We start from the raw sequence: 12,500 nt of genomic DNA on the forward strand, positions 1-12,500 counted from the left end.
AACGTAAGTTTAAATTAAGTTTATAGAAACGCTCCCGCTGCGGATTGCAATAACATATTCGCGAGATAAAAGTTTAATGAGAAGACACGAGGTATAAACGAACCACACGCCGTGGCGCAACGTTAGGGGCAACAGTTTCAACCATTCTATGATCTGCTTCTCGCAACTGAAAGACGGCACATGGCGGATGTTAGCCGACTTGCTGACCGCAACGTTAGGGGCTTCAAGTATGGCGCTGACGCCACATCTCAGTGCCAACACTTTGCAGACTGTACTTAAAAGACACGCCCTCCTCACTGGACAGTTAAAAACACCAATCAAACTAACGATGACATCAAGTATTACCCAATCAAAACTAGGAAAGGAGGCATCTTCATAAAATGCGTGTGGGATGATTTGCATGAGACGCTGCTTTAAAAAAAAAATGATACAAAAAATACGGGATAAATCTCGTCCAGTATTGATTCAAAACGGGACGCGCAATTTCATTCTCAAACGCGGCACGATTCCGTATTTTAAAGGACGGGTGGCAACCCTACAGTGCCAGGTAACCACCCATACAATCAGATTGTGATTCAGACTAGGAATGCAATGAATGTAATTACCCCGATCTACATACAAGGCGAAAGTCTTGCAACATTCAAAGATGATGGTTTGGGATAAGTACACCATACAACATAAAAGAGCTTATGAAGCCTTGAACCGAAAAAAGCAAGATCTCAGAGATCGTAAAAAAAAAAAAAAGGAGGTAATGTCGTTTTACTCGCTGTACATTTTAGTCAAACATTACCAGTTATTCCACGAGGGAGACCAGCAGATGAACTCAACGCGTGTTTAAAATCCATGCTTCTCCCACGCTCTGTTATATGTCGCGTGTTCTCGGGTAGGTGCACCAAAAAATTTATACATTTAACCATGTAATGGGCAAACAAAAAATGAGGTATACCCGAAGGAACTGCAGTAGTACTTAATGTAACTTTACTTCTTAAATTTTAATGTTTTACTGTTTAATAATTTATACGCTTCTTATATGTTGTTCAAATTCTTTTATCAAAATACCACTGACAGCGCAATGCACGATAACATGGAGTGAATACACCATACGCATCCGCCCACGGCTGCCCTGCTGTGCGCAGATAGGAGTTGATTCTACAATAAAATAAAATAAAGATAAAAAGACTAAAACGATCATCACCCATAAAGCGGATAGTAGACGTGACGAACTATATGTGTACCACATTTCAAGTGTATAGGTGAAACGGTTTGCGAGCTACAGGTCATTTAAAATCCTGGACAGACACACAAATTGCCACGGTAGCAAATTACAGAAGAAGATTTTACTGTTTAATAATTTATATTTATATGAAATGTGCTTCTTATATATTACTTCATATTCTCATATGATAATGATGTTAATGTTTATATTGATTTCTGTGTTATTAAAACTGCATGTATGTGTGTATATGTATATATATATATATATATATACTAGCAAAATACCCGCGCTTCGCAGCGGAGAAGTACTGTATTAAAGAGGTTATGAAAAAAAAGGAAACATTTTAAAAATAACGTAACATGATTGTCAATGAAAGCCCGTTTCAGTCAGTAAGTCTTATGTGTGTGTTTATGTATGTGTGTATATATATGTAGATGTGTATATGTAGATATGTATATATATGTATATGTATATAAATGTTTATGTGTGTGTGTATATTATATATATATAATATATATATATATCTATACTAATAAAAGGCAAAGCCCTCACTGACTGACTGACTGACTGACTGACTGACTGACTGACTGACTCACTGACTGACTCACTGACTGACTCACTGACTGACTGACTCACTCATCACTAATTCTCCAACTTCCCGTGTAGGTGGAAGGCTGAAATTTGGTAGGCTCATTCCTTACAGCTTACTTACAAAAGTTAGGCAGGTTTCATTTCGAAATTCTACGCGTAATGGTCATAACTGGAACATATTTTTTTGTCCATATACTGTAATGGAGGAGGCGGAGTCACGTATCGCGTCATCACGCCTCCTACGTAATCACGTAACCTAAAAACAAGGAAGAGATTTACAGCACGAGTCAAACGCGGGAACGAAGGTAAATGACGTTAATTTTTGACTGTCTTTTAATACTGTGTAAGCATACATATTAACACGTGCAATTAAACGTGTGCATTTACGGGGTGATTTCTCAGGCTTAAAAGCTCGCCTTTTATCAAACGCGGGAACGAAGGTAAATCACGTTCTTCACTGTCTTTTAATACTGTGTAACCATACATATTAACACATGTGCAATTAAACGTGTGCATTTACGGGGTGATTTCTCAGGCTTAAAAGCTCGCCTTTTACTAAAAAGGTAAATGCAAAACTATTTTCAATCATTCTATGATCTGCTTCTCACAACTGAAGGCACCGTGGCTGATGTTACGTCACTTGCTGTCCGACCATAAGCTTTACCTGGTAGGTAGCCGGACACTCACTTCACTCCCTTTCGGGAATCGAACCTCTGAGGTTTTCTTTTGTTCTTAATTAAAATTTAAAACCAATACTTCACCGCTGCTAAGCCCCTGTAGCGCTGACGTCTGAGGTTCGATTACCGTAAGCAAGTGCAGTGAGTGTGTAATTACATTCACGGCATTTGTAGTCTGATTCACAATCTGATTGTATGGGTGGTTACTTCCAGGTAACGCTTACACTTGGCCACCAAGTCAGCTCGAAGTGATCACTCGAGTAAAGGCAGCTTCACAAAAAAACTGATCCTTAACAAACTGTTATTAGTATATTTTCCCTCAATTTAAAAACGTTTTATTTTCTTCTTAATAAAAATTTAAAAGCGGTACTTCGCCGGTGCGAAGCGCGTGGATTTGACCGACTGACACATACAGACATATTCATGAGTGCAGGTACTTCGGAAAGAAAGCACCGCGTAAACCTAAAGTTTAAATTAACTTCATAGACCTACAAAAGGTTGCCATTCATTTGAGGCAAGATTGCTTTTCTTCTGTACAACTATACGTTGCATTCTCAAAAGAGTGTGCTTGCACGGCTTCGGATATATATATATATATATGTATATATATATGTATGTCTATATATAAATATGTAAGCTTATAAGTACTGCCTTACTTCTCTTTAAGAAACGAAGATGTAATGATACTTGATTTAAACGATTCCATGTCTTCCTGGGTTTGCGTAGCTATATGGTTACATAACCTCTTTAACACACTACTTCTCCGCTGTAAACCGTGGGTATTTTGCTATATATATATATATATATATATATATATATGTATGTTTCTGTATGTGTATATACAGTATATATATTTATATATATATATATATATATATATATATATATATATATATATATATATATATATATATATATATATATGTATGTATGTATGTATGTATGTATGTATGTATGTGTGTATATGTATGTGTATATATATATATATATATATATATATATATATGTGTGTATGTATGTATGTGTGTATATGTATGTGTATATATATGTTGATATATGTATATATATGTGGATGTCTATATGTATATATATATATATATATATATGTATATATGTAGATATGTGTATATGTAGATATGTATATAAGTATATATGTTTATGTATATATATGTTTACATAACCTCTTTAACACACTACTTCTCCGCTGCGAAGCGCGGGTATTTTGCTAGTATATATATAAAAGACAGCAACAGTTATAACAATGACAACACAATTACATTGACAATCATGTTACGTTATTTTTAAAATGTTTCCTTTTTTTTTCATAATCTCTTTAACACACTACTTCATATTCTCATATGATAATGATGTTAATGTTTATATTGATTTCTGTGTTATTAAAACTGCATGTATGTGTGTATATGTATATATATATATATATATATATATACTAGCAAAATACCCGTGCTTCGCAGCGGAGAAGTACTGTGTTAAAGAGGTTATGAAAGAAAAAGGAAACATTTTAAAAATAACGTAACATGATTGTCAATGAAAGCCCGTTTCAGTCAGTAAGTCTTATGTGTGTGTTTATGTATGTGTGTATATATATGTAGATGTGTATATGTAGATATGTATATATATGTATATGTATATAAATGTTTATGTGTGTGTGTATATTATATATATAATATATATATATATATATATATATATATATATAAAAGACAGCAACAGTTATAACAATGACAACACAATTACATTGACAATCATGTTACGTTATTTTTAAAATGTTTCCTTTTTTTTTCATAACCTCTTTAACACACTACTTCTCCGCTGCGAAGCGCGGGTATTTTGCTAGTTGTAGTATATATCATCGGTTACCCACTGACTGAAAAGACGTGAGATACAGTTCTTCCAGTTGAGCAAGATATGTCTATGGGCCAACAGTGAAGTAAAGGCCATTATAGTTTGTTTGTTCTTTTTCACTTTAAGCCCCTCTGTGAGCCCACCAAACACAGCTGTTAATGGATTAGGAGTGGGGGATTGTGACCCCAAGACTGTATGAAAGGCATTTAATGACTTTGGTACAGAATGATGTTAATTTGGTGCACGCCGGCCAAAATATGTGAGCCAGTGAAGCTGGAGCTCGATTGAAAATATGAAAATATCCATCCATCCATTTTCCAACCCGCTGAATCCGAACACAGGGTCACGGGGGTCTGCTGGAGCCAATCCCAGCCAACACAGGGCACAAGGCAGGAAACAATCCTGGGCAGGGTGCCAACCCACCGCAGGACACACACAAACACACCCACACACCAAGCACACACTAGGGTCAATTTAGAATCGCCAAACCACCTAACCTGCATGTCTTTGGACTGTGGGAGGAAACCGGAGCGCCCGGAGGAAACCCACGCAGACACGGGGAGAACATGCATACTCCACGCAGGGAGAACCCGGGAATCGAACCCAGGTCCCCAGATCTCCCAACTGCGAGGCAGCAGCGCTACCCACTGCGCCACCGTGCCGCCCAATATGAAAATATGAAAATTAATAAATTTCAGTCAGGTTTTAGAACAAATCACAGCACAGAAACTGCACTCGTTAAAGTAGTAAATGACTTGCGGGTAAATGCAGACAGAGGCTATTTATCTGTTCTCATCCTCTTAGATCTGAGTGCCGCATTTGACACCATTGATCATAATATTCTGAGAAATCGCCTTAGTCAATGGGTGGGTCACTCTGGCAGCGTCTTAAATTGGTTTGAATCCTACCTGGCAGGGAGAAAATTCTTTGTTAGTTGTGGTAATTATAACTCAAAGACACATGATATCCTATATGGTGTTCCACAAGGCTCTATCCTGGGTCCGCTGCTCTTCTCAATCTACATGCTTCTGTTAGGTCAGATTATCTCAGGGCACAACGTGAGCTACCACAGCTATGCTGATGACACACAGCTGTATTTATCAATTGCCCCTGATGACCCCAAATCTCTTGATTCACTAACACAATGTCTAACTTGTATCTCAGAATGGATGAATAGTAACTTTCTCAAATTAAATAAAGAGAAAACTGAAATCTTAGTGATTGGCAATAACGGATACAATGAGGCTATTAGAAATAAACTGGATGCATTAGGATTAAAAGTCAAAACGGAGGTAAAAAGCTTAGGGGTAACTGTTGACTGTAATCTAAAATTTTAAAATAAATTTAAAATAAATTTTAAATCGCATATTAATCAGATTACTAGGAAAGCATTTTTTCACTTAAGAAACATAGCAAAAGTTAGACCTCTTATATCATTGAAAGATGCAGAGAAATTAGTTCACACGTTTGTTTTCAGTCAACTAGATTACTGTAACGCAGTCCTCTCAGGACTACCCAAAAAAGACATAAATCGTTTGCAACTAGTGCAGAATGCAGCTGCTAGAATCCTTACCAGGAAAAGAAAATCTGAGCACATCTCTCCAGTTTTGATGTCACTACACTGGTTACCTGAGTCATTCAGGATTGACTTTAAAATTCTGCTTATGGTTTATAAAGCCTTAAATAATCTCGCCCCATCTTATACATCGGAATGTCTGACGTATTATATTCCAAATAGCAACCTCAGATCCTCAACTGAGTGTCGTCTTAGAATTCCAAGAGCAAAACTTAAAAGAAGTGGTGAGGCGGCCTTCTGCTGTTATGCACCTAAAATCTGGAATAGCCTGCCAGTAGGAATTTTCCAGGCTAATACAGTGGAGCACTTCAAAAAACTGCTAAAAACACATTACTTTAACATGGCCTTCTCATAACTTCACTGTAAATCCTGATACTCTGTATATCCAATTCATTATAATAACTATTCATGGTGGCTCTAAAATCTCTACTAACCCCTACCCTCTCTTCTGTTTCCTTTTCCGGTGTCCTTTTGGTGGTGGCTTGCTCCACCACCATCTACTCAAAGCACCATGATGTTCCAACAATGATGGATGGATTAAAAGCCAGAAATCTGTATGACCATCAGCATCAAGTGACTCCGTGAGAACCCTAACTACAAAGAGGACTATTTCATTTATGTTAGGTAGAATGCCCAGAGGGGACTGGGCGGTCTCGTGGCCTGGAACCCCTACAGATTTTATTTTTTTCTCCAGCTTTCTGGAGATTTTTTTTTGTTTTTTCTGTCCACCCTGGCCATCAGACCTTACTCCTTTGAACTAATGTTGTCTTATTTTAATTTCTTATTTTGTCTTTTATTTTTCTTCTCTTCATTATGTAAAGCACTTTGAGCTACTTTTTGTATGAAAATGTGCTATATGAATAAATGTTTTTGTTGTTGTTGTTGATTGTAACATTCGCAGGTTGTATCTTGCCCTGGAAACATTTTGGACAATTTTAAACAAGAGAGATGCGCTGGATATATAATTTTAAGTTGAATGATTGTATGCTTTGCACATATGGAGCTCGAGTGAATTCTGAACATTGCTGCCTTCCATTCCTTTTCCCACTGTACTCTGGGATCTTTAATAGGGGGGGGGGGGGGGGGGGTTAAAATGTTTTATTTGTTAGTGAAATGCTGTCTGAGTCCTCAAGACTCATCAATATTTTTTCTGGAGTAGAAGTAGGTGGTAGGTGAGGAAAGTCGGGCAGGTTTTATTTAACGAAGTTTCTAATTTGAAGGTAGTGAAAGAAATGTGTTGCTGGGATGTTAAATTTGCAGTGTAATTGTTCGTAGGATGCAAAGACGTTGTCTATGTACTGATCTCTAAGTGATTTAATCCTGGATGTTTTCTAGACATTGAAAGCTGCGTAAGTTTGAGAGGGTGGAATAAGGTGGTCTCATGTAGAGGTGCCACAGATAAAAGCTTCTCTATCTTAAAATACTTTCTACATTGGTTCCATATTCTGAGTGAGTGAAGCACAACTGGGTTGTTAGTATATTGGCGATAACTTGTATTTATTGGGGTACAAAGCAAGGAATTTAAATAAGTACTGCAGGGTTTTTTTTCTATTGTGGGCCAAGCCTGTGTAAGTTCATCTATTTGTGTCCATGTCCAGGTTTTTATCGCTTGTATGTTTGCCACCCAGTAATAAAACTGAAAGTTACGTAGAGCCATGCCACCTTCCGCCTTAGGTCTTTGTAGGGTCGCTCTTTGGATACGTGGATGTTTTGAATTCCAAATAAATGAGGTTATGATTGAATCTAATTTCTTAAAAATGATCTATTGATATATATTGGAATGCTTTGAAATAAAAAAAGAAGCTTAGGAAGGATATTCATCTTGACAACTAGGGGGCTTTGCCCCCTGCTCCCTTTGCTCACCAACCCTAACCTCTCTGCCTTCCCCCCCAGCCTGTGCTATGCGCCAGCCACTTCACATTTCTGACACTCATGTTGTGAAGAGGGGGGATGAATGCACCCAAGGAGACGCGGTTGCTCCTCTGAAACCCCTCTTGAACGGTGATGCAATGGGAAACAATTACAGTTTTTTTTACCTCCTCTTTGCTCGATTAGCTGCTGGCTTGCTGCTGCTGCCATGCCACATGATCTGCATCTCATGCAGCGCTTTGAACATTTAAAAGCCTGTACAGCAGCTGTCCTTTTGTCTCACTGTCTTGTCTCTCTTCTACCTCAGACATCCTCTGCTCCTGTTGGGAGTCCCGTTCCCAAGGCACACTCCTATGAAGAGGAAGATTTTCTATTCTTTTAATTGAGAGATGGAACTGTCTGCTCCTGGCAAAACGAATTAGACGATGTACAACTCTCCAACTTAAAGTTTAAATCTGAACAATATATTCGATCTCTTTTCGCTGTTCCGTTATTTCACAGAGTAATAGTTTCCGTTTGTTTGCGCTAATGCGATCTTTACTATAATTTTTTTGAGTTTTTTTAATTTTCCTACTTCCATTATATCTAACACTAGCAACATACCCGCGCTTCGCAGCGGAGAAGTAGAGTGTTAAAGAGGTTATGAAAAAGAAAAGGAAACATTTTAAAAATAACATAACATGATTGTCAATGTAATTGTGTTGTCATTGTTATGAGCTTTGCTGTCATATATATATATATATATATATATATATATATATATATATATATATATATATATATATATTCACGGCATTCGTAGTCTGTGTCACAATCTGATTGTATGGGTGGTTACCTACCAGGTAACGCTTGTGGTTGGCCAGCAATCTGCTAACATCTGCCACGGTGCCCTCAATTTGTGAGGAGCAGATCATAGAATGGTTGAAATAGTTTACTGTCAAATAAATGCAAAGAGTACATGACACGTGTTTCGCCCTCATTCTGGGCTCATCAGGTGTACACACTCCACTGCACTCCCTCTCGGGAATCGAACCTCGGACGTCAGCGCCAGAGGCGATGCCCCTAACGTTGCGCCACGGCGTGTGGTTCGTTTATTTGACAGCATGTAGATCGGGGTAATTACATTCACGGCATTCGTAGTCTGTGTCACAATCTGATTGTATGGGTGGTTCGCCTCTGGCGCTGACGTCCAAGGTTCGATTCCCGAAAGGGAGTGCAGTGGAGTGTGTACACCTGATGAGCCCAGAATGAGGGCGAAACACGTGTCGTGTACTCTTTGCATTTATTTGACAGTAAACTATTTCAACCACATATATATATATATATATATATATATATATATATATATATATATATATATATATATATATATATATATATACACAGACACACATAAACATATATATACATATACATATATACATATCTACATATACACATCTACATATGCACATACTGTATATATATATATATATTTATACAGATACACATACACATATATATACATATATATATACACATATCAATATATATATATACACATACATATACACACATACACACACATACACATATACATATATACATATACACATACATATATATATACACAAACACAGACACATATATATATATACATTTATATATTTACATATCTACACATATATATACATATCTACATACATACACATATATATACATATCTACATATATATATATATATAGACATACATATATACATACATACATTCACATATATATATATACTAGCAAAATACCCGCGCTTCGCAGCGGAGAAGTAGTGTGTTAAAGAGGTTATGAAAAAGAAAGGAAACATTTTAAAAATAACGTAACATGATTGTCAATGTAATTGTGTTGTCATTGTTATAACTGTTGCTGTCTTTTATATATATATATATATATATATATATATATATATATATATATATATATATATATATAATATACACACACACATAAACATTTATATACATATACATATATATACATATCTACATATACACATCTACATATATATACACACATACATAAACACACACATAAGACTTACTGACTGAAACGGGCTTTCATTGACAATCATGTTACGTTATTTTTAAAATGTTTCCTTTTTTTTTCATAACCTCTTTAACACAGTACTTCTCCGCTGCGAAGCGCGGGTATTTTGCTAGTATATATATATATATATATATATATATATATATATACATATACACACATACATGCAGTTTTAATAACACAGAAATCAATATAAACATTAACATCATTATCATATGAGAATATGAAGTAGTGTGTTAAAGAGGTTATGAAAAAAAAAGGAAACATTTTAAAAATAACGTAACATGATTGTCAATGTAATTGTGTTGTCATTGTTATAACTGTTGCTGTCTTTTATATATATATATATATATATATATATATATATATATATATTATATATATAATATACACACACACATAAACATTTATATACATATACATATATATACATATCTACATATACACATCTACATATATATATACACACATACATAAACACACACATAAGACTTACTGACTGAAACGGGCTTTCATTGACAATCATGTTACGTTATTTTTAAAATGTTTCCTTTTTTTTTCATAACCTCTTTAATACAGTACTTCTCCGCTGCGAAGCGCGGGTATTTTGCTAGTATAATATATATATATACACATATATATATAATATATATATATATATATATATATACACATATATATATAATATATATATATATATATATACACATATATATATAATATATATATACACATATATATAATATATATATACACATATATATATATGATATATAGGGATGCACCGATACCACTTTTTTGGAAAACGAGTACGAGTACTTGCATTTCAGTACTTGCCGATACCGAGTACTTGCCGATACTGAGTACTTAATAAAAACATGATTTAAATTTACAGGTAACAGCTTTAGTCATATAATTTAACAAAAAAAACAAGGGACTAGTTTGGAATTAAGAACATTTATTTAAAATGAAAAGCATGTTGTATGCAACATATTACAGAATAAATAATTATAAAAAAAATTTAAACAGTGACAGTGCAACTCAAGTATTTTTTTCAGTTTGTTGTAAACTCTGCCGCTTTGGACAACACAAGGGGCATTAATAAACATCTTTGCTATTTAGTGCACAATATTTGAATAAACTAACAACATCCACCAACATAGAACTGTGGCAATCAGTGCAACTAAGGTAGGTATTAACATCAAGTCTAAGACGACTCACTTAATGGAGCCTATTTAGAAAAAGTGAGTGGCAGGTTTTTTTTTAAGAAAAGTAGCTTTTCTGCATTATCAGCAGTCAGCCTGTTTCTGTTTTCATCTATAATGTGTGACACTGAGCTAAAAAGCCTTTCACTTTCCACACTGCTACATGGGGCTGAGAGGTATTTCTGGGCCATTTTAGCCAAAGTGGGGATCCTGATTTTGTTGACACCCCAGTACTTCAGAGGACTGTCATCACGAGGGCTTGGGGCCTCTCCGAGGTATGTGTCGAGCTCAATGGCAGCACCTGCTGCCAGCGGCTGTGCTGCCTGGGGCTGCTCCTTAGCGATTTCTTCAAATACAGTGTCCAGACTGCTGCTAGTGCTGGCCTGGGCCTTGAGGAACAGTTTAGCAGGAGGTTCTGCAGCTTCTGCCCGACTCCCCTCTGCCTCAGCTCTGGACATCATCTGCAGCTCCTGCTTCAGGTGCAGCTTGGCCTCCGGAGCAGTGTTGTTGGAGAAGAAGCGATCTTTATACCTGAACAAAATTCATGAATGTATTAATATGTGGAAAAATAGGACTGATTTTAGTTTCCCCTAAACCACTGTCACAAATGCCAGCCATTTGGCTTTCTGGTAGTAATAAGGGAAATATATTTCATATTATATATATTGCATACATTTGTATTTGTGTATTTTTGTTACAAAAATATAATATAATATTTCAGATGGAAATTAATCTTACATTTAGTACTGTAGTTTATCATTGAATACCTATAGCACACAGACTTTACCTTGGGTCAAGTATGGTGGAGATGAAGTACAGTGGGTTGGTCTCGACGTCACTGAAACGCTTCTTGACAGCTGCCAGTAAGGTTGCTTTCATTGTCTTGACGCCGTGGTCCTCGTCTGTTTCTCTGTTTAGAAGTCTCACTAGCACAGTCACAGCTGGGATGACATCAGAGGCTAGTGCGTCGTAGCTGCTCACTTTTTTAGTTAGTTCCTCAAAGGGGGCGAGGATGGCAACAGTCTTCTCCATAAGAGCCCATTGGTGAGCGGTGAGATAGTCAGGGACTAGGAGTTCATGCTCGGACACATACACCCCCAGCACTCGCTTTTGCTCAATGAGGGACTGGAGCATGTAATACGTGCTGTTCCAGCGCGTCTGTACGTCCTGCTGCAGTCTCTTTATTGGCTGGTTGAGCTGTCCCTGAATGTCCTCGAGGCGGGAGTAGGCTAAGGCGGAATGTTTAAAATGCCCAACTATTTTCCGCCCCACTGCTATAGCATCAGCTATGCTCCTTTGTGCTAATAAGCCCTCGTGAACAGCCAGTTGGAGCGTGTGCGCGACACACGGCAGACTTGGGAGCCCTGCGTCATTCATGGCTTTAATCATGTTTTTGGCATTGTCACGAAGCACAACATGTACTG

General features: G+C 36.6%; 2 protein-coding genes across 2 annotated transcripts in view; one reads left to right on the forward strand and one right to left on the reverse strand.

Annotated features, from left to right (window-relative positions):
• The window catches only part of LOC114660777 (neurotrophin-4-like), a 152,681-nt gene that overhangs the window by 35,910 nt on the left and 104,271 nt on the right, over positions 1-12,500 (forward strand). The gene's annotated exons all lie outside the window — the stretch shown is intronic.
• Positions 11,103-12,500, reverse strand: part of LOC114661357 (zinc finger BED domain-containing protein 4-like) — a 1,780-nt gene continuing 382 nt past the window's right edge. The window contains exons 1-2 of the mRNA XM_028814572.2: positions 11,864-12,500; positions 11,103-11,607 (exon numbers count right to left, since the gene is read on the reverse strand). The exon at positions 11,864-12,500 is cut by the window's right edge and continues 382 nt beyond it. Coding sequence (XP_028670405.2) covers positions 11,103-11,607; positions 11,864-12,500 — 1,142 coding nt within the window. The remainder of the gene's footprint in view (positions 11,608-11,863) is intronic.

Source organism: Erpetoichthys calabaricus, chromosome 11 (assembly GCF_900747795.2).
Source record: "Erpetoichthys calabaricus chromosome 11, fErpCal1.3, whole genome shotgun sequence".
NCBI classification, from domain to species: Eukaryota; Metazoa; Chordata; class Cladistia; order Polypteriformes; family Polypteridae; genus Erpetoichthys; species Erpetoichthys calabaricus.